This window comes from Rhinoderma darwinii, chromosome 1, assembly GCF_050947455.1.
Source record: "Rhinoderma darwinii isolate aRhiDar2 chromosome 1, aRhiDar2.hap1, whole genome shotgun sequence".
In the NCBI taxonomy this organism is placed as follows: Eukaryota; Metazoa; Chordata; class Amphibia; order Anura; family Rhinodermatidae; genus Rhinoderma; species Rhinoderma darwinii.
Genome location: NC_134687.1, coordinates 301,972,776 through 301,997,154, shown reverse-complemented (window position 1 = coordinate 301,997,154; position 24,379 = coordinate 301,972,776). Strand labels below are relative to the sequence as shown.

The window sequence follows — 24,379 nt, the reverse complement described above, 5'->3', positions numbered from 1 at the left end:
ATCTAAGAGATTCTGTGGTTTGCTTGATTGGCAGCTCTGTTACAGGCAGCCAATTGAAGAAAAACAAGTGAGGCCCACGTGGGGCTAGACAAGCTATGATTGGCTGGAGCTGGCTCGGGCAGCCTGCAGGAGCCTGGACCCACGTGGAGCTGGCGGCTGCTGATTGAGCTGGAGGGAGGGGCTGCACCGAACACCGGGAGACTGGGCCCGACCGGACACCGGCTCCTCCTACTTCGGGGCCCGGTGAGAGCGGGGACAATCTAGGGGCTAGTGTTCGGTTCTAATGTGTGTCTGGGATAGATAGAGAGAGAGGCCTGTGGTTTGTCGAGGGAGGGTTCTGCTGGAGAGGAGGACGCAGGGAATGGGATGAGAGGTAATTTGGGGAGATGAGTCTAAGGTAGGCACCAATGTGGGGGTGACCACACGGAGAGGGGGGGTCGCAAGAGATTGATAGAGGTAATGGGATGGGGGGGGGACGGGAGTAGACGTGGGGAGGCCACAGTAAACACTAAGAGGGGGAGGGGGGATGAGACAGGGAGGCCAGGGCAGGAAAGAACGACACATGTCTGGGTGCTCGAGATAATAGGGAGACGCATCCGGTCCTTCGAGTAGTATGTGGGGCTCCTAATGATGTGATGGCGGGTCCCCAGGGGTCTGGTTGTGGGGGTTATGGGTTGCAAACTATGTATGTGAGTGATGGCTGACTGTATTACTAACTTCTATGTGTGATTCCTACCATACATAATACTCGGCTAATGTATCATCCCTGTCTCATCATACTACACAGTGATGCTCTGCTTCTAATACATGACCCCCCATACCTTACATAATCTTCCAATATATGACCCCCCCCCCCCATACCTTACATGATATTCTGCTTATAATATATGACCCCCCCCCCATACCTTACATGATGATATTCTGCTTATAATATATGACCCCCATATATTACATGATGATATTCTGCTTATAATATATGACCCCATATATTACATGATGATATTCTGCTTATAATATATGACCCCCATATATTACATGATGATATTCTGCTTATAATATATGACCCCCCCCCATACCTTACATGATGATATTCTGCTTATAATATATGACCCCCATATATTACATGATGATATTCTGCTTATAATATATGACCCCCCCATATCTTACATGATGATATTCTGCTTATAATATATGACCCCCCCCATATCTTACATGATGATATTCTGCTTATAATATATGACCCCCATAATATTACATGATGATATTCTGCTTATAATATATGACCCCATGCATTACATGATCTGCTTATATTGTATGACTCTCTACCTTTATATGATGATATTCTTATATTGTATGATGCTCTACCTTATGATGATCTGCTTATAATATATGATCCCCCTACCTTACATGATGATTACCGCTTATAATGTACGGACTGCCTACCTTTGGGCTCATGCACACATCCGTCAGTATTTATACGATTGCAAAACACGGACCCCACACGGATGGCTTCCGTGTTTGGTCCATATTTTTAACGGACCAATGAATAGAATGGCAGCGACTGATTTGCAAAAACTGACAAGAATAGGACCTGTTCTATAATTTGCGCAACGGAGACACAGATCTGCAAAAAAACAAACGACTGATGTCTGCACGGCCCCACAGAAATGAAAGCTCACTGAAGTGTGCATGAGCCCATACAGGATGATATTCTGCTTATAACGTATGGACCTCTATTTTACATGATGATATTCTGCTTATGTATGACCCCCTATGCCTCATGATACTTTGGTTATAATATATGACCCGCTAATTTACATGATGATATTCTGCTTATAATGTAAGGGCCCCTATTTTACATGATGATATTCTGCTTATAGTTTATGACCTGTACCTCACGTTATATTATCTTATAATAATGACGCTCTACCTTAGTTGCTGATACTTTGCTTAGAATGTATGTCCCCTACATTACATGATATTCTGCTTATAATGTAAGACCCTTACCTGGTGATCTTATTCTTAGAATACACGACCCCTACAATACAGAATGATACTTAGTGTATAATATATGACCCCATACCTTACATGATTATATTCTGCTTATAATATATGACCCCCATATATTACATGATGATCTGCTTATAATGTATGACCCCATATATTACATGATGATATTCTGCTTATAATATGACCCCATATATTACATGATGATGATCTGCTTATAATATATGACCCCCATATATTACATGATGATATTCTGCTTATAATATATGACCCCATATATTACATGATGATATTCTGCTTATAATATATGACCCCATATATTACATGATGATATTCTGCTAATAATATATGACCCCATATATTACATGATGATATTCTGCTTATAATATATGACCCCATATATTACATGATGATATTCTGCTTATAATATATGACCCCATATATTACATGATGATATTCTGCTTATAATATATGACCCCATATATTACATGATGATCTGCTTATAATATATGACCCCATATATAACATGATAATATTCTGCTTATAATATGACCCCATATATTACATGATGATATTCTGCTTATAATATATGACCCCATATATTACATGATGATATTCTGCTTATAATATATGACCCCATGCCTTACATGATGTTATTCTGCTTATAATATATGACCCCATATATTACATGATGATCTGCTTATAATATATGACCCCCATATATTACATGATGATATTCTGCTTATAATATATGACCCCATATATTACATGATGATATTCTGCTTATAATATATGACCCCATACCTTACATGATTATATTCTGCTTATAATATATGACCCCATACATTACATGATGATATTCTGCTTATAATATATGACCCCATACATTACATGATATTCTGCTTATAATATATGACCCCATGCCTTACATGATGATATTCTGCTAATAATATATGACCCCATGCCTTACATGATGATATTCTGCTAATAATATATGACCCCATATATTACATGATGATATTCTGCTTATAATATATGACCCCATATATTACATGATGATATTCTGCTTATAATATATGACCCCATATATTACATGATGATATTCTGCTTATAATATATGACCCCATATATTACATGATGATCTGCTTATAATATATGACCCCATATATAACATGATAATATTCTGCTTATAATATGACCCCATATATTACATGATGATATTCTGCTTATAATATATGACCCCATATATTACATGATGATATTTTGCTTATAATATATGACCCCATGCCTTACATGATGTTATTCTGCTTATAATATGACCCCATATATTACATGATGATCTGCTTATAATATATGACCCCCATATATTACATGATGATATTCTGCTTATAATATATGACCCCATATATTACATGATGATATTCTGCTTATAATATATGACCCCATACCTTACATGATTATATTCTGCTTATAATATATGACCCCATACCTTACATGATGATATTCTGCTTATAATATATGACCCCATATATTACATGATGATATTCTGCTTATAATATATGACCCCATACATTACATGATGATATTCTGCTTATAATATATGACCCCATACATTACATGATGATATTCTGCTTATAATATATGACCCCATACATTACATGATGATATTCTGCTTATAATATATGACCCCATACATTACATGATATTCTGCTTATAATATATGACCCCATACATTACATGATATTCTGCTTATAATATATGACCCCATGCCTTACATGATGATATTCTGCTTATAATGTATGACCCCATATATTACATGATGATATTCTGCTTATAATATATGACCCCATATATTACATGATGATATTCTGCTTATAATATATGACCCCATGCCTTACATGATGATATTCTGCTAATAATATATGACCCCATGCCTTACATGATGATCTGCTTATAATATATGACCCCATACATTACATGATGATATTCTGCTTATAATATATGACCCCATACATTACATGATATTCTGCTTATAATATATGACCCCATACATTACATGATATTCTGCTTATAATATATGACCCCATGCCTTACATGATGATATTCTGCTTATAATGTATGACCCCATATATTACATGATGATATTCTGCTTATAATATATGACCCCATATATTACATGATGATATTCTGCTTATAATATATGACCCCATGCCTTACATGATGATATTCTGCTAATAATATATGACCCCATGCCTTACATGATGATATTCTGCTAATAATATATGACCCCATATATTACATGATGATATTCTGCTTATAATATGACCCCATATATTACATGATGATATTCTGCTTATAATATATGACCCCATACATTACATGATATTCTGCTTATAATATATGACCCCATACATTACATGATATTCTGCTTATAATATATGACCCCATGCCTTACATGATGATATTCTGCTTATAATGTATGACCCCATATATTACATGATGATATTCTGCTTATAATATATGACCCCATATATTACATGATGATATTCTGCTTATAATATATGACCCCATGCCTTACATGATGATATTCTGCTAATAATATATGACCCCATGCCTTACATGATGATATTCTGCTAATAATATATGACCCCATATATTACATGATGATATTCTGCTAATAATATATGACCCCATATATTACATGATGATATTCTGCTTATAATATATCACCCCCTACTGTACATGTTCTGCTTATAATATGACCCCATGCCTTACGTGACAATATTCTTCTTATGACTCCATACATTACGTGACGATATTCTGCTTATAATGTATGACCCCCTTCGTCACATGATACTTTGCTTATAATGTATGACCAGCTAATTTACATGATGATATTGTATGACTCCCTACCATATTCTGCTTATAATATATGATCCTGTACCTTACATGTTCTTCTTATAATGTATGACCCTTAACTGGTAATATGTCTTATAATATATTACGTCCTACTTTACATGAAGATAGACCCCCACGTTATATGAAAATGTCACCTACCTCACCTCCTGATATTCTGCTTATATTGTATGACTCCCTACCTTACATGATGATATTCTGCGTATAATGTATGACCCCCCCTACTTGAAAGGGATTCTGTCACCAGAAATTGCCCTATAAAAGCAGCAGCACTGTAAAATAGTGTAGCCTCACCTGAATATAATGCAGTTTTTCTTTTTCAGATGCGTGGCTCCGTTGTAGTAATATGCAAATTAGTATTTTGGAGCAATGAGGGCATCACGTTCTCTAGTCTGTCCCTCCCTTCTCTGATTGACAGTACCACTGAAGTTTCGCAGGTCGAATCGGCTCTACTGCGCACGCACTGATTACGTCACACTAATCTGTGCGTAGTGTGACTTAGGCCGTGTTCACATCAGCGTTTGGTTTCCGTTAATGGGTTCCGTCAGACTTTTCCGTCGGAGGAACCCATCAACGGAAAGGCAAATTGAAACCATAGCTTCCATTTGCATTACCATTGATTTCAATGGTAATGCTTCTGTTGCTAATTGTTTCCGTTTGTTTCTGTTCCGTAAGATTTCAGTTTTTTGACGGAATCAATAGCGCACTGGGGAGGGAATGTAGAGTATTTGGAGCGACGGTGATTCTCTAATTGCTCAAAAACGCTAATTTGCATATTTCTGAAGAACTTTGTTTTCTGCAATGGAGCCACGCATCTGAAGAAGGAAAACATTGTTATATTCAGGTGCGGCTACACTATCTTACTGGCCTGCTGCTTTTACAGGGGAATTCTGGTGACAGAATCCCTTTAACTCTGTCACCACATTATAAGTGGCCTATCTCCTACATAAGGAAATCGGCGCTATAATGTAGGTGACAGCAGTGCTTTTTATTAAAAAAAAGATCTGTTTTAAACCACTTTAGGAGCGATTTTTAGCTTTATGCTAATGAGTTTCTTAATGCCCAAGTGGGCGTGTTTTTATGTTAGACCAAGTGGGCATTGTACAGAGGAGTGTATGACGCTGACCAATCAGCGTCATGCACTTCTCTCCATTCATTTACACTGCACTAGCGAAATAGTTATATCGTTATGTGCAGCTACATACACAAGCCCTAACATTACTGCAGTGTCCTGACAATGAATATACATCACTACCAGCCTGGACGTGATGTTTATTCAGAATTCTGACACTTCTGAATTTTTTCTGTGAGATTCCAGCAAGGCAAGCGTGATCTCGCGAGATTACGATGTAACCTGTCATTTCAAACGAGGTTACGCTTGCCTTGCTGAAATCTCACAGAAAAGATTCACAAGTGTCAGGATTCTGAATAAACATCACGTCCTGGCTGGTAGTGATGTATATTCATTATCAGGACACTGCAGTAATGTTATAGTGTGTTTATGTGGCTGCACATAACGATATAACTATAACGCTATCTGCTGTGTAAATGAATGGAGAGAAGTGCATGACGCTGATTGGTCAGCGTCATACACTCCTCTGTACAACGCCCACTTGGGCATTAAGAAACTCATTAGCATAAAGCTAAAAATCGCTCATAAAGTGGTTTAAAATAGATAGTATTTCTAAATAAAAAGCACTGCTGTCACCTACATTACAGTGCCCATCTCCTTATGTAGGAGATAGGCCACTTATAATGTGGTGACAGAGCCTCTTTAAGCTGGGTTTACGCACACAGATTTCTGACAGATCTTACAGATGATGAAATTGATGTGATTTGGCCATTTATACTCACAGATATTGTTAGGTTTGATCCAATTCCTGTCTTCCTCATCTGTTATGATCGCCCGAAGATAAAACCTTTCTATTCCCTACAATGGAGTTGTCTTTCAGATGCTGTTTACTTTTAAGGCTGGGTACACACGACCTATTTTCAGGCGTAAACGAGGCGTATTATGCCTCGTTTTACGCCTGAAAATAGGGCTACAATACGTCGGCAAACATCTGCCCATTCATTTGAATGGGTTTGCCGACGTACTGTGCAGACGACCTGTCATTTACGCGTCGTCGTTTGACAGCTGTCAAACGACGACGAGTAAATTGACTGCCTCGGCAAAGAAGTGCAGGACACTTCTTTGCAATGTAATTTGAGCCGTTCTTCATTGAACTCAATGAAGAGCAGCTCAAGATTTACGAGCGTCAGACGCCTCGCATAATACAAGGAGGAGCTTTTACGTCTGAAATGACGCAGCTGTTTTCTCCTGAAAACAGTCTGTCATTTCAGCCGTAAAAGCCTCTCATCGTGTGCACATACCCTTACAGTCATTGTGATTGGTACACATTTTTATGCACATCAGATCAGTTTTCTGGCAGATGAGACAGATTTCAGTCAGATCAATTGGGCAATTTAGATCAATGTTGGTCTGATTGGACGGAAATTGGTCAGATATGTACATGTAATAGCACCCTCAACTTGATATTCTGCTTATAATGTATGGCCCCCACTTTACATTATCATACTGTTTATAATGTATGACCCCCTACGTCACGTGATACTTTGCGTATAATCCCTACTTTACATGATGATATTCTTCTTATAACGTATGACCCCCACACCTTACATGGATTATCTGCATATAATACATAATCCCTACTTTAGATGGTATGTTTTTTTATAATGTATGATCTTTACCTTACAGAATATTCTGCTCAAAATACACGGCTCCTACCTTATAATGTGGTGACAGAGCCTCTTTACGTGCCCTATATTGTACATGATGTGATCGGCGCTGTAATGTAGATTACAGCAGTGTTTTTTATTTTTACTTGACAGTTATGACCTATATTAGATTTATGCTAATGAGTTTCTCAATGGGCAATTTGGCGTGTTTTACTACATGAGCAAGTGGGCGTTGTGGAGAGAAGTGTATGATGCTGACCAATCAGCGTCATACACTTCTCTCCATTCATTTACACTGCAGATAGCGATATAGCTATATCGCTCTATGCAGTCACATAAATACACTATAACGCTACTCGTGTCATGACAATGAATATACATTACCTCCAGCCAGGATGTGATGTGTATTCATTCTCCTAACCATTTCTGTAGCGTCTCTGTGAGTTACAGCATAGCAGGCGTAGTCTCGCGAGATTACGCTGTAAACTGTCATTCACAGCGAGATATTGCTGTGCTGTAGTCTCAGAGAGACGTGCAGAGAAGTGGTCAGGATTCTGAATACACATCATGTCCTGGCTGGAGGTAATGTATATTCATTATCAGGACACTGCAGTAATGTTATTGTGTGTTTATGTGACTGCACATAGCGATATATCTATATCGCTATCTGCAGTGTAAATGAATGGAGAAAAGTGTATGACGCTGATTGGTCAGCGTCATACACTTCTCTCCACAACGCCCACTTGGTCATATAGTAAAACACGCCCAGTTGTCCATTGAGAAACTCATTAGCATAAATCTAATATAGGTCATAACTCTAAATAAAAAAACACTGCTGTGATCTACATTACAGCGCTGATCACATCATGTACAATATAGGCCACTTATAATGTGGTGAGAGAGCCTCTTTAAATGATGCTCTGCGTATAATTCATGACCCTCTACATTGTATAATGATGCTCTGCTTATAATACGTGACCCTCTACATTGTATAATGATGCTCTACATATAATACGTGACCATCTACATTGTATAATGATGCTCTACTTATAATACGTGACCCTCTACATTGTATAATGATGCTCTGCTTATAATACGTGACCCTCTACATTGTATAATGATGCTCTGCTTATAATACGTGACCCTCTACATTGTATAATGATGCTCTGCATATAATACGTGACCCTCTACATTGTATAATGATGCTCTACATATAATACGTGACCCTCTACATTGTATAATGATGCTCTGCTTATAATACGTGACCCTCTACATTGTATAATGATGCTCTACATATAATACGTGACCCTCTACATTGTATAATGATGCTCTGCTTATAATACGTGACCCTCTACATTGTATAATGATGCTCTACATATAATACGTGACCCTCTACATTGTATAATGATGCTCTGCTTATAATACGTGACCCTCTACATTGTATAATGATGCTCTACATATAATACGTGACCCTCTTCATTGTATAATGATGCTCTGCTTATAATACGTGACCCTCTTCATTGTATAATGATGCTCTGCTTATAATACGTGACCCTCTACATTGTATAATGATGCTCTACATATAATACGTGACCCTCTACATTGTATAATGATGCTCTGCTTATAATACGTGACCCTCTACATTGTATAATGATGCTCTACATATAATACGTGACCCTCTTCATTGTATAATGATGCTCTGCTTATAATACGTGACCCTCTACATTGTATAATGATGCTCTACATATAATACGTGACCCTCTACATTGTATAATGATGCTCTACATATAATACGTGACCCTCTACATTGTATAATGATGCTCTACATATAATACGTGACCCTCTTCATTGTATAATGATGCTCTGCTTATAATACGTGACCCTCTACATTGTATAATGATGCTCTGCTTATAATACGTGACCCTCTACATTGTATAATGATGCTCTACATATAATACGTGACCCTCTACATTGTATAATGATGCTCTACATATAATACGTGACCCTCTACATTGTATAATAATGCTCTGCTTATAATACGTGACCCTCTACATTGTATAATGATGCTCTGCTTATAATACGTGACCCTCTTCATTGTATAATGATGCTCTGCTTATAATACGTGACCCTCTACATTGTATAATGATGCTCTACATATAATACGTGACCCTCTACATTGTATAATGATGCTCTGCTTATAATACGTGACCCTCTACATTGTATAATGATGCTCTACATATAATACGTGACCCTCTTCATTGTATAATGATGCTCTGCTTATAATACGTGACCCTCTTCATTGTATAATGATGCTCTGCTTATAATACGTGACCCTCTACATTGTATAATGATGCTCTACATATAATACGTGACCCTCTACATTGTATAATGATGCTCTGCTTATAATACGTGACCCTCTACATTGTATAATGATGCTCTACATATAATACGTGACCCTCTTCATTGTATAATGATGCTCTGCTTATAATACGTGACCCTCTACATTGTATAATGATGCTCTACATATAATACGTGACCCTCTACATTGTATAATGATGCTCTACATATAATACGTGACCCTCTACATTGTATAATGATGCTCTACATATAATACGTGACCCTCTTCATTGTATAATGATGCTCTGCTTATAATACGTGACCCTCTACATTGTATAATGATGCTCTGCTTATAATACGTGACCCTCTACATTGTATAATGATGCTCTACATATAATACGTGACCCTCTACATTGTATAATGATGCTCTACATATAATACGTGACCCTCTACATTGTATAATAATGCTCTGCTTATAATACGTGACCCTCTACATTGTATAATGATGCTCTGCTTATAATACGTGACCCTCTACATTGTATAATGATGCTCTACATATAATACGTGACCCTCTTCATTGTATAATGATGCTCTGCTTATAATACGTGACCCTCTACATTGTATAATGATGCTCTACATATAATACGTGACCCTCTTCATTGTATAATGATGCTCTGCTTATAATACGTGACCCTCTACATTGTATAATGATGCTCTACATATAATACGTGACCCTCTACATTGTATAATGATGCTCTGCTTATAATACGTGACCCTCTACATTGTATAATGATGCTCTACATATAATACGTGACCCTCTACATTGTATAATGATGCTCTACATATAATACGTGACCCTCTACATTGTATAATGATGCTCTGCTTATAATACGTGACCCTCTACATTGTATAATGATGCTCTGCTTATAATACGTGACCCTCTACATTGCATAATGATGCTCTACATATAATACGTGACCCTCTTCATTGTATAATGATGCTCTGCTTATAATACGTGACCCTCTACATTGTATAATGATGCTCTGCTTATAATACGTGACCCTCTTCATTGTATAATGATGCTCTACATATAATACGTGACCCTCTACATTGTATAATGATGCTCTACATATAATACGTGACCCTCTACATTGTATAATGATGCTCTGCTTATAATACGTGACCCTCTACATTGTATAATGATGCTCTACATATAATACGTGACCCTCTACATTGTATAATGATGCTCTGCTTATAATACGTGACCCTCTACATTGTATAATGATGCTCTACATATAATACGTGACCCTCTTCATTGTATAATGATGCTCTGCTTATAATACGTGACCCTCTTCATTGTATAATGATGCTCTACATATAATACGTGACCCTCTACATTGTATAATGATGCTCTACATATAATACGTGACCCTCTACATTGTATAATAATGCTCTGCTTATAATACGTGACCCTCTACATTGTATAATGATGCTCTGCTTATAATACGTGACCCTCTACATTGTATAATGATGCTCTACATATAATACGTGACCCTCTACATTGTATAATGATGCTCTACATATAATTCGTGACCCTCTACATTGTATAATGATGCTCTGCTTATAATACGTGACCCTCTACATTGTATAATGATGCTCTACATATAATACGTGACCCTCTTCATTGTATAATGATGCTCTGCTTATAATACGTGACCCTCTACATTGTATAATGATGCTCTACATATAATACGTGACCCTCTTCATTGTATAATGATGCTCTGCTTATAATACGTGACCCTCTACATTGTATAATGATGCTCTACATATAATACGTGACCCTCTTCATTGTATAATGATGCTCTGCTTATAATACGTGACCCTCTTCATTGTATAATGATGCTCTACATATAATACGTGACCCTCTTCATTGTATAATGATGCTCTGCTTATAATACGTGACCCTCTACATTGTATAATGATGCTCTACATATAATACGTGACCCTCTTCATTGTATAATGATGCTCTGCTTATAATACGTGACCCTCTACATTGTATAATGATGCTCTACATATAATACGTGACCCTCTTCATTGTATAATGATGCTCTGCTTATAATACGTGACCCTCTTCATTGTATAATGATGCTCTACATATAATACGTGACCCTCTTCATTGTATAATGATGCTCTGCTTATAATACGTGACCCTCTACATTGTATAATGATGCTCTACATATAATACGTGACCCTCTACATTGTATATTCTGCTTATAATACGTGACCCTCTACATTGTATATTCTGCTTATAATGTATGCTGCTCTCTCTTACATGATGATTACCGCTTATAATGTACAGACCTCCTACCTGGGCTCATATAATACGTGACCCTCTACATTATATAATGATCTGCTTTTAGTACGTGCTCCCTAACTTACATGATGATACCCTATATTATGTCCACTGTCCATATTATGCCACCCATATAGCAGCATTTTTATTATTTAAAGGTTTACAGCGTGTCACATAAGCTGAATGTTTTTCTGAAACCGGTTTTCTTTTGCAGGAGCGGTCCTTAATTCAGTCTGAGACTAGTCTTACTACCTCGTGTGAAGATGTTTCCACAGAACCGACCACCAGTAAGTTCATTGTTGCATAGTTTGGTCATCGGAGGAGTAGAAGGCATTTGGCAGCTATTGTTGGTTACCTGTGGATGGCTCTGCTTTCTTCTTTCAAGGTTTTTGCTGTTGTGTGTTTGACCTTTTCTGGCCAAAGGTCTTTTGTAAGCTTGAATGACAGCAGAGTGATGACACGGCCGATCAATAGAAACCTATTCCTAGAAAGAGTTGCTGGAGCAGATTGCTTTGGACTAGCAGGTCACAAAATGCATGAAAGTTCCTAATGTATAGAAATCTCCACGATGCCTTTACCTCTATTCTGTATTCTAGTCTTTACTCCACCTGTGTATTATTAGCTGCATGTTTGTCATGCAGTATATAAGTTGTTCAGGCCAGCTCTAGATTTTTAGACTACGTTCACATGTAGCGGATTTGCTATCGAAAAATCTGCAGTAGAAAACCGTAGCGGCAAACTGGATGACATTTGAACAAATCTCATCCACTTGCTGCGGAAAGTTTCCACCCAGAAATTAACCTGTGGCAGGATTTTTCTCAAGAAAATGCACGGATTTGTTGTGGATTTTTATATTTAACGGGGGACGAAGAAGAAATCCGCACGCAAATCCTATGGTTGCGGAAGTTCGGCTGGTTTCCACAAGGAAAACCTCTGCACAATTTAGTGTGGATTTCCTTGCGGCCTTCTGTGTATCTGCTGCAGAGAATTTCCGCAGCAAATTCGTTGTGTGTGAGTATAGCCTTAGGCTGGGCTCACACAGAGTTTTTTGCAGGAGGAAAATCTGCTTCAAAATTCCGTGCCAAAAACGCCACGAAATACGCTGCTTCTGCCTCCCATTGATGTCAATGGGAGGTCAGAAGCATAAACGCCCGAAGATGGGGCATGTCACTACTTTTTCCCGCGAGCCGGTTTTTCCGCTGGCGGGAAACAGTCTCCGCCTCCCATTGAAATCAATTGGAGGCATTTTCGGCCGTTTTTTTGGCACGTTTTCCAACGCTGTTTCCGCGTCAAAAGAACGTGTCAAAAAACTCTGTGTGAACTGTCCCTTACATTCATGCTCTGTGCAACTAAGGCCATGTTTTGATGGGTTTTATGAAAATTACTTTGCAAGATCTTTCAAAGGGAATGTAAATATTTAGGCTAGGGCCACACACACACATTTTGTCATTTGACTTCAGAATTTGTGCGTTCGCCTCAGTCCATGGGAGTCGCATGAGAATATCAAAGCATCTCGCTGGCAATTATTATTTTTTATTCCTGCCTAATGGGAAGGAATGTGGCTTTTCCATTTATAGAGTAACCGGGAAATCACCGACCAGACAGAGTCCTTGTTCTCGGGGCATCTTTGGGACTTATTGAGGGCAGTTTGACCTCCCAGCCTATATGCAAATTAGCTCTTCTAAACCCTCTTGGCCAATCGAATGCTGACAGAGCTCATCTGTCATTCAGTGTATCTGAGAACACATATTTAAAAAACTGGTGCAAATAGAAATAGTTCTGTTTTTTTGCTAACGAATCCGTTTAGACCATGCATCTTAAGGCTGAATTCACACGTATTTGCTGTCCACTTTGATGCAGATTTTTTAGCTAAAGCCAGAAGTGATTTCAAAAGAAATCGAAAACATAAAGAAAGAACTACTTCTCCTTTCTCCAGGAACCACTTCTGGCTTTGGCTCACAAATCTGCAACAAATACGCAATGTGTGAATCCAGACTTGGGCCTTATTTACACGAACGTGTTAAACGTCCGTAGGACGGCCGTTGAAACAGCGGCCGTCCCACGGACCTGTGTAATTCAATGTGGCCGTTCACACAGCCGTTGTTTCCACGGTCCGTGCGAAAATAGGACATGTCCGTTCTTTTCGTGCATCACGCATCCCTCCATAGACTCAACTATGGGGGATGCGTGACATCGCGTCCCGCAGCGCCAAGCACGGATGCACCTTGGACGTGAAAAACTGCAGTTTTTCACGTCCGAGATGCGCAGCGTTCGTGTAAATAAGGCCTTACAGAAATTCTATGTAATTAATCAGGTGCCAACATTAACAAAATATTTCTCAGATGAGCTTAGGCCTCATTCACACGACTAGCCGTGTGCATGGTCCGTGATTACGGCACGGATGGCCCGAGGAATGTTATCCGCGGACCGTCTGCAATCACGGACTGTGTGCACACACAAGACGTGCTTTGACTTTAAAGAGACTCTGTCACCACATTATAAGTGCCCTATCTCCTACATAAGGAGATCGGCGCTGTAATGTAGGTGACAGTAATGCTTTTTATTTGAAAAAAACGATGATGAGTTGCTTAATGCCCAAGTGGGCGTATCTTTACTTTAGACCAAGTGGGCGTTGTAGAGAGGAGTGTATGACGCTGACCAATCAGTGACCAATCAGCGTCATGCACTCCTCTCCATTCATTTAGTCAGCGCATAAGGATCCTGCTAGATCCTTATGTGCTGTCTTATACTAACACATTAACAATACTGAAGTGTTTAGGCAGTGAATAGACATTCCACGGGATCTCTATTCACAATCTCTGCACTTCGTTACTCTGTGGTAGTTACAGCAGAGGAAGCGTGATCTCGCGAGATCTCGCTGTAAATGACAGGTTACGAGATCACGCGTCCTCTGCTGTAACTACCACAGAAACAGTAACGAAGTGCAGAGACAGTGTTCACTGTCTAAACACTTCAGTATTGTTAATGTGTAAGTATAAGACAGCACATAGGGATCTAGCAGGATCCCTATGCGCTGAGTAAATGAATGGAGAGGAGTGTATGACGCTGATTGGTCAGCGTCATACACTCCTCTGTACAACGCCCACTTGGTCTAAAGTAAAGATACACCCACTTGGGCATTAAGCAACTCATTAGCATAAATCTAAAATCGCTAATAAATTGGTAAAAATAGTTTTTTTTTAGAGCACTGCTGTCTAAAAATCACTGCTGTCACCTACATTACAGCGCCAATCTCCTTATGTAGGAGATAGGGCACTTATAATGTGGTGACAGAGCCTCTTTAAAGAGCCAGGACCGCACATGCGGCTTGTAAAATGACTTGTCCTATTTTTTTGCGATCTGGGCTCCCAGACAATGTACGGACTGTGAAGAACGTGGTCGTGTGCATTGGCCCATAGGCTGGAATGTGTCCTATACTATCCGCAATTGTGGCTCCATACACGTTCCAAGTTGTACAGAACCATAATATGGCACCCATAGACGTGTATAGGGCTATTCTATATTGCCTCTAATTACCGTACATACTGAGTTGTTTTTTTTTTTTTCTCTCTCTGACTAACCTAGAATAAAAAAATAAAAATTGTGCCAGAATTGTGTTCTCTTCTAGACTGAAAGTGCCAAACATCTAAGTGCTATCTGTTCCATTTCTGTCTAAAGAACTGACTGTTTTTGCAGTGTTGTTTTATTGTCACTTGGACACTGTTATAGGATACTACCTAGCTTTGTGCATTATGGTGATTTTACATACTGTGCCTGTTTTGGCATCATCCTCAATCTTGAAACAAAGTCTTTGTGCTTAATATGTGTTGGGCTCTGTTCACACCTCCGTTGTTCTGCTCCGTAGGTTCCGTCGGGGTGTCCGTGATTTTACCGGACACAATAGTGCAGCATGCTGCGCTGTTGTCTCAGGTAAACCCTGCCAGATCTGCAACGGAGGCGCCCAACAGAGCCTCCGACGCAGATGTGAACAAGGCCTTAACCTGTTTAATTAAGACCTTTTACATCTCTGAATGTTTTTCAGTCCCCTTTTAGTTTTTTTTGCTTTTTTTTTTTTTTTGTTTGTTTTAGCTTTACAACCTGCTTTAATAGAAAGTTCCCTTTTATGCCTTTGTCTTATGGTTGCAGTAATGTTTCCTGGTTTATAATATGATATTTCTGACCCCAGACAGTGATGGCTTTGTCTCGTAGTATGGTCAGTAACCGATCCCTTCAGTTCCAGTTCACGTGTCAGGTATATATATGCTATATATTCTACATTTATGGCTGGTAAATGCTGAGACATAAATATACTGTTAGTATGTGATCAGAACCCCATTCATAATTATCGTACTGCACTTTGTTGCGGATTTTCTGAGTGGAATCCGCACTAAAGATCCGCATGAAATCTGCCGTATCTGAACACGACCTTACAGAGGTGTCCTCCCCTGGAAGCGATGCTATAGAGCATGCAAAAAGTTTTTTTTGTTTTTTTTCTGGGATCGTGAAGCCTTTTAGATTATTATGGGTGCTGTAATAAAGAGGCTCTGTCACCAGATTTTGCAGCCCCTATCTGCTATTGCAGCAGATAGGCGCTGCAATGTAGATTACAGTAACGTTTTTATTTTTAAAAAACGAGCATTTTTGGCCAAGTTATGACCATTTTTGTATTTATGCAAATGAGGCTTGCAAAAGTCCAAGTGGGTGTGTTTAAAAGTAAAAGTCCAAGTGGGCGTGTATTATGTGCGTACATCGGGGCGTTTTTACTACTTTTACTAGCTGGGCGTTCTGACGAGAAGTATCATCCACTTCTCTTCAGAACGCCCAGCTTCTGGCAGTGCAGACACAGCCGTGTTCTCGAGAGATCACGCTGTGACGTCACTCACAGGTCCTGCATCCTGTCAGATGAGCGAGGACACATCGGCACCAGAGGCTACAGTTGATTCTGCAGCAGCATCAGCGTTTGCAGGTAAGTAGCTACATCGACTTACCTGCAAATGCTGATGCTGCTGCAGAATCAACTGAAGCCTCTGGTGCCGGTGTCCTCGCTCGTCTGACAGGATGCAGGACCTGTGAGTGACGTCACAGCGTGATCTGGCAGAAGCTGGGCGTTCTGAAGAGAAGTGGATGATACTTCTCATCAGAACGCCCAGCTAGTGAAAGTATTAAAAACGCCCCGATGTACGCACATAATACACGCCCACTTGGACTTTTACTTTTAAACACACCCACTTGGACTTTTGCAAGCCTCATTTGCATAACTACAAAAATGGTCATAACTTGGCCAAAAATGCTCGTTTTTTAAAAATAAAAACGTTACTGTAATCTACATTGCAGCGCCGATCTGCTGCAATAGCAGATAGGGGTTGCAAAATCTGGTGACAGAGCCTCTTTAAGGCTCCTTATAGCTTGGAGGTTGTACAGAGCTGTAATACGTGTGTGTGTGCGTGTGTGTGTGTGTGCGCCGAAGGTGGGGAGGTCTTGTTGAAGTTGCCTGGAACGCTCGGGGAAATGTCTGTGTATGGCACGCTTTACTGTAGAATAAATCTACCTTCCATATGTGTCTTATTCTCCTTGTGTGGAACAAGAAGTTCATGTTGGGTTTTTATATTGTTCCTAGATATTTTTCAATCTTTTTCTAAATGATCAAGCCTGATTGAAGGTCATAGGAAAGGGGCCTTCACCACTCCTAAGTAACTTAATAATATAAACAAATATACATTTGGGATGAAAGTGGGATTCCTTTCACTTAAAGGGACCTTAAATATTCTTCATCTATCTAAATGTCGAGGCTGGAATACCCCTTTTAAGACGTGGCTATGAATACATGCTATTTCCCCACATGAATTGTTTTAGTGTATAAATGATAGTTTAGTGGTCTCCACTAAGAAGGGAGCAGCAACCTTTATCATGGGATTTCTCCTTTCTCTCAAGCTTCTGTGAACCATGACCCCCCCCCCCCCTCCTCTCGCTGCAACTGCTGTCCCTTTGACCGATCAACTACATTATCTTACTGACTGCTAGCTTGATCGCGGCTAGTGTAACGGTTCCCAGAGGCGGGCGGCTAATATCAAATGCTGGTGCGCCAGTGGTTGTGGGTGATTGGTCATAGTTCACTGTCCCTAGTGAAGCATTGCCTAACAAAGCTTGGCTGGCAGCCAGTGGCTGAGTGATGACACAGGAGATGGTTGATGGTCTCTTAGACAACATTAAGCCTCCTGCTGCTGTAGAGATGTCCATGTGTTGAAATGAATTTCACCCGTAAGACACTACAAATTGAGAAATACGCCATACTTTTTGAACAATAAGGCTTGGTTTTAAGATCTCCTGGAGATGTTTTTCTAGTTGTGCATTTGGGCAGTAATAGGGCTAAGATTGGTAGTACTACTGTACATTTGCCTTTATTTGGCTAGAGATGAAGGAGGTAGAAGAAAGCAGGCCTGTGATTGGCTCTGAAAGGCAGCTTCTATACGTCATATGCAGCCGGTTGATTGAACAAAGCTTTGAGCGGACACTGCAATAAGAATCTGAAGCACTAGTAAGGATGGAGGGATGTACTGCGAAGCTCTGACCTTTTTCTAGTATTACATTCTGAGCACTTGGACAGCCGTGGCCACCAACAGAGAACACTGCTGTTACCTAAGCCCAAGTCCCTTCCTGAACTTTTCACAGGACTTTTTTCAGTGGAGGCTTTTCTGCACAGAACACCCCATAAAAGCGTTACATGGGTGCAGGGCAAGTGTTACAGTAAATCTATGTTCATTTATCCATGTCAGAGCTACAAACTCCCTTTGTATGTTGCGCTTGTCTCCGTGTGTGGCCGTGGATCTTTTTTTGGCATGATTTGGCTTGTTTATTGTTGTTGTGAGACTTCTAGTCCACTAAATACTTGGAAAACGATTTGGCTCCTGTTACTTTTCTTTATGCACAGCTGTCATTCTTCTATGTCATTGCCCTGTCCTAAATTCCTGTTATTAGGACTGGTGTCTTTCTTAATAAATCTCCCGCAGTAACTTTTTTTTTTACTGAACTGTGTTTGAAGTATTGTGCCAAAAATTACATTCGCCCCATGATTGAAAAGCTGTCCAGTTGTTGCAGTATTAACTGCAGGTAGATGGCCACAGAAAAGCATAATGCACTCATTTACTACTGCCTTTTTTTTTGTACGGTTGGGTAGAAAGAAGTTTTAAAGATATAAGTGTTATAATATTGCATGGAAACCACATGAAAAAATACTGCTGTGATTCTGCCCACTATTACTATCTAGTTTGTGGTATTCGTGATGTGCCCTGCACTATTTTGAGAGGTTCAGAGTATCTTCAAAGCTCGATGAATGTGCTCAAGCTGAAAACCATTGCCATGCTAAGGCAGTGTCCAGTTAATGTGGTTTAGAGAAAATGTGTACATTTCCGTATTGCTTGAAAATCCACTTGGGATAGTTAGACCCTGTTCTCACACAGTTTTTTTGAAGGCAGAAAATTCTGCCTCAATTCCGTCTGGAATTTTGAGGCAGATTTTTTTTATATGCCTGCACGCCATTTGCCGCGTTCCTCGTGGCGTTCTTCGACGCGTTCTTCGACCTGCGGCCATTGAGCGCCGCTGGCAAAAACACAGCGAGAAACGCTTTCTCTGCCTCCCATTGATGTCAATAGGAGGTCAGAGACGTAAATGTCAGAAGATAGGGCTTGTGGGGGAAAAAAAAACCTCCATGTGAACAGGGCCTTAATAGTCTCTATTGCCACTGTCAGCCTTTTGATCAGGTGCTGCCCTTACACTAGACTTCTGCATACATCACGGTCATCTTTTTGTAGTGTAAATGATTTCGGGCATGGCTAAAGGCAGTTAGTTGTAGTCTTGCACAATTGCTACTGCGTGGTGGCAGAAGTGACCTCCCGGAACATGAGTGCACCCAGGGCCACACCGCTGAATCCAGTGTGACACAAGGTGGCATTTTAGAATTCTATAAACACGATTTTGTACTATGTAGGGTTTTATTTTGCTTCACGTTGTGATCCTCCTGGATGTCATCTGTTCATTAGTGAAAATGGCTGTCTGTTACACACAGGCTTTTGTTGTGCGACCACTCCAGTTACGTACGACCGCTTCAATAGCAAATGTCCCTTGATTTGTTAGGCTCTGTTCACATATCGTTTTTGCCTTCTGTCGGAGGTATCCATTGTGAGTAATTTAATGGGAAAAAAGGTATGCTAACACACCAGCCCAGTGGATGCCTACAGGACATTCTTTTGGCATCTATTGGGTAAGTGTGGCTATGGATGGAGCTTTCTTGGCGCATATGCCAAACCCCTTGCAAAAGCGATATGTGAACAGAGCTCTATGCAACTTTCTAGTATATCTTTGTCTCAGTTTCTCACTATTTTTAAGATCTATGCTTGCAGTCGGTAAATGGAAACCTTATTAGAGAGCCCTGATACACTGTCAGAAGCTGAGCTGGGCATGTAGCTTGGTAGCCAATGCTACTGGCAACAAACTTTTTGTGTTTCCTGCGGCTGTGTATAGAATTTCTTATTGTCTGTCCACTTGTCCACAACCGGCGCCTGAAGTGGTAAAACTGACGCCTAAAGAGTGCAGTAATTTGTCTTCCCTGGTTTTTTGGCACCTGACATCGTGCGTGTTTGTGTACAGATTATGTTCTAAATATATATATTTTTTTCTGCAGGCACACTTGCAAGCATCAGTGGCAGCTGCAGCGGGTTCAGGGCCTCAAAGCCTCAAGCTGACCTACCCCGAGACGTTAGATCGTATTAAGGAGGAGTTTCAGTTTCTACAAAGTCAGTACCACAGGTAAGGTACAGCGTAGAGGTTTCTACCTATTGCACAGTATTCCTAAAGCACATTGCTGCCGTAGATGCTGTATAACTAATTTCCCACAATGCACTACTTTCTGGTGACTGAAAACCGGCAGAATTCTAGATTTCGAAAACCTCATGTAAATGAGCAAATTAATTCTAAAATGACTCGATTGTCACCGCAGAATGCTGTAAAGCTGAACATATTGCTTGCTATCAAGATTAAGCTGGTTTCAACACGGCGGCATGTTTAACGTCCGTATAATGTCGTAAACTCCTGCGCTCCCCAGGGTTCTACCGAGCTTAGATCGCCAAAGAACATCATGGCGCTCACAGTTTAGTTCAGTGGAATCTCAGGTGGTCCGACGGTATAAGACGCAATAAAAATGCAGCCGTGCTCCTGCCGTCTACAGCTGGCTTTAGGATAACCAAATTGTAAATCCTGTGAACTGATGGGTCTGTTCTTCTCTTATTGTCTGAAGTTTAAAGATGGAGTGTGAGAAGTTGGCAACAGAGAAAACCGAGATCCAGAGGCACTACGTCATGGTGAGTAAGGGTGCAAGTGTGACAGAGGCCTCGTATGGGCTCTTTATGTTGGAAACACAGTCCTATTTTATCAGTTCTTACACCCGTAAATCGGATGTACAACAACAGAAACCATAAACTACATGGGACTTGGCTAAACACAACCGCTGTGATTTTGTTTTCTATATATGTCATGCTTGTTATCTTGACTTTGTAGGGAAACTGTATAATAGCTTTACCAGCCCCTCAAAAACCGCATGCCGCAATTTTCTAGAAATGACTAAGCTCCCGACTATGGTTGAAAAGAGGAGCAGGTAAAACCCAGAAGGTTTCCTATCACACTTGCGGTTTGACTGTTCAATGTTCCCTCAACACATCTGTCATGTAGGTGGCTGCATCCCCCCTCAAGGTAGCAAGCATAAATAAAGACATAGAATTTCCGGTGTTCTAGAGTAAAGGTTCCCTTTGAGTTAAAAGGGAGCCTGTTGGACCCCATCGTCTTAGTAGGATGGTCTAGTAGGTACAATTGTTGCCACTAAAGTGTTAGGACCTGCTACCCATAATTGTTACTCCTTTCCAAGCCCACTGGCGGCCAATCTGGAAGGCCAGGGGGGTTGCCAAATGGCGTACTTCCCTGCAGCCCTCACTGCTATGAAACCAGAAGTGTCCTGTCTCTTAGAAATCGGGGCACACTGTTTCTGTGCTGCTGACGGCTATCTCTGCTTTAATGGATTTTATACCTTGGCGAAGATTTTTGAAATCTTGCATGTGTTTCTGAAGCACAATTGCTGGACTATAGGAAAGAATTTTCCGCTAATAATGGATGGCTGTAACCTGGTACTTTGATATTAATATTTACCTTTCTTATTTCCTGCAGTATTATGAAATGTCTTACGGGCTGAATATTGAAATGCACAAACAGGTAAATGCCAAGCAAGCCTTGCATGACTTTATTATTTCACTGCTGCCCAAATTTTGTCTGTCCTTCTTCTTCTTTTCTTTTTTTTTTTTTTATATTTTATTTCCGGGGTTCCTCCGCTTTAGGCCAGCTGCACACGATGCATATTACATGCAGATTTTCCTGTGGCAAACCTGCAGTGTAATACAGTACCAGCAAAGTAAGTGAGATTTCAAGTAATCTCCTCTACATGTTGTAGAATTTTTCCACACGTGGATTTTAAAGTCTGCAGCATGTCCGTTTATTTTGTATTTCGGCTTTAGAATTGTCTGACAAGTCTATAAAAAGTACGACAATCCGCACCTGTTTCCTCATCAAAATGTAAAAAATTAGCATAAAGCCACATTTAGTGTGGATTTTTCCTGCGAAGTAGCTGCGGTTTCCTGTGGTTATGATGCAGGTTTTCCGCATCAAATTCTGTAACGTGCATGTAGCCTCGTCCATTTTTTTTTTATTTTGGGTGCTTGTCATTTCCCTTGCTGGGAACCACACCTGTTTGTTTGTGTATTGTTTCTTCCACCCACTCCTTCCTTCATTATGCTCTCCCTCCTTTCCTCGCCGTGGTAGCAGCTTACTCATTCCTCATGCTGTGTGAGTTAAAGTAGCAGTAAATTGCACATTAATGAGCGAGGCCCTCCTCTCTCTGCTAGCAAGTAAAATCCATCACAGCCCCTCGAGGCAGCTCCTTCCCTGCCGTACTCACTCAGTCTTGGCAGCGGTGCCATTAAGACAACGGGGAAAGACGTTTGTGTCTTGTGGTGTCCTCTCGTGTCCTTCACATAATACATCCCTCACTCAGCTAGGTATTCTCTCCCCCCCACCCCCCACACACACCCTCCTTTTTTTTTTTTGCATCCGAATTCTGCTCTGATAGACGACTCTTTGTGATTAGTACTTTAATGTGGACGTGATTATTCTTCGAATGGACACCAGCTTTATTTATTTGTGTATAGATAGACTGATTTCTTCTAAAAGCCACTATTTAACTACTTCTTACTAACTGACATGTAAAGATTTTTAGGTTTATGCCCTTTTTAAATACTTTTGTAATGGAGATGTAAATTTGATGTATCCCTAGATCACTTCTCTTATTGTGGGAGAAGGATCTTATAACCTTGCTAAATGTCTTGGCTGACTTGTGCAAGTATTTCCATATTAATATTTCCCCTTCCCTCATACTTCTAACCCATCACTCAAGTGCCCTGCACTTACTACTGATGTAAGGGAAGTCGCTAGTCATTTTCATGGTCTGAGTAGCCAATGGTATTTCTGTTGACATTTGCTTCAATGACCGTTTAATACTCCTGTGAAAAATGTATACACATAGGTATATCCTATGGGATGTATGCTTTCAGGACTTGGCATGGATGGCTGCGGTGTATGCATATTAGCAGCTATTTATTACAGGGTATCTAAAGTAGAGCTGCACGATGCTCCGAAACTTCAATACTGTTTCGATACCCTGCACCCTCAAACGGTTCAATACTGTTATTTCATGTTTTTCGATACTAAGCTGTGCGGCACTAATGATGACCGGCACTGAATACCGAACATGGCGGGCACACTGCAAAACACCCTCATGTTCTGTCTTTAGTTCAGCGCCGACCGCATCACTTCATGCTGACCGCGCATGCGCACTTATTGTCAGGAGCGGGGCAACGACTGTATTATACACCCGCAGCCCCGCTCTAACGGCGGAGATCAGAGAAACCTCATCGCCGCCGCTATTCCCTTTAA

At 40.1% G+C, this 24,379-nt stretch overlaps 1 protein-coding gene across 6 annotated transcripts in view; it reads left to right on the top strand.

Annotated features, from left to right (window-relative positions):
- Positions 1-105: 105 nt before the first annotated feature.
- The window catches only part of LOC142648426 (transducin-like enhancer protein 1), a 35,598-nt gene continuing 11,324 nt past the window's right edge, over positions 106-24,379 (top strand). For 2 of the 6 annotated variants that reach the window (XM_075825449.1, XM_075825446.1), the window contains exons 1-6: positions 106-243; positions 12,567-12,639; positions 16,539-16,604; positions 21,030-21,154; positions 21,642-21,705; positions 22,562-22,606. In XM_075825449.1, the coding sequence (XP_075681564.1) occupies positions 12,616-12,639; positions 16,539-16,604; positions 21,030-21,154; positions 21,642-21,705; positions 22,562-22,606 (324 nt within the window). In that variant the 5' untranslated portion in view covers positions 106-243; positions 12,567-12,615. The other 4 variants (XM_075825451.1, XM_075825450.1, XM_075825447.1 and 1 more) reach the window with 3 other exon arrangements.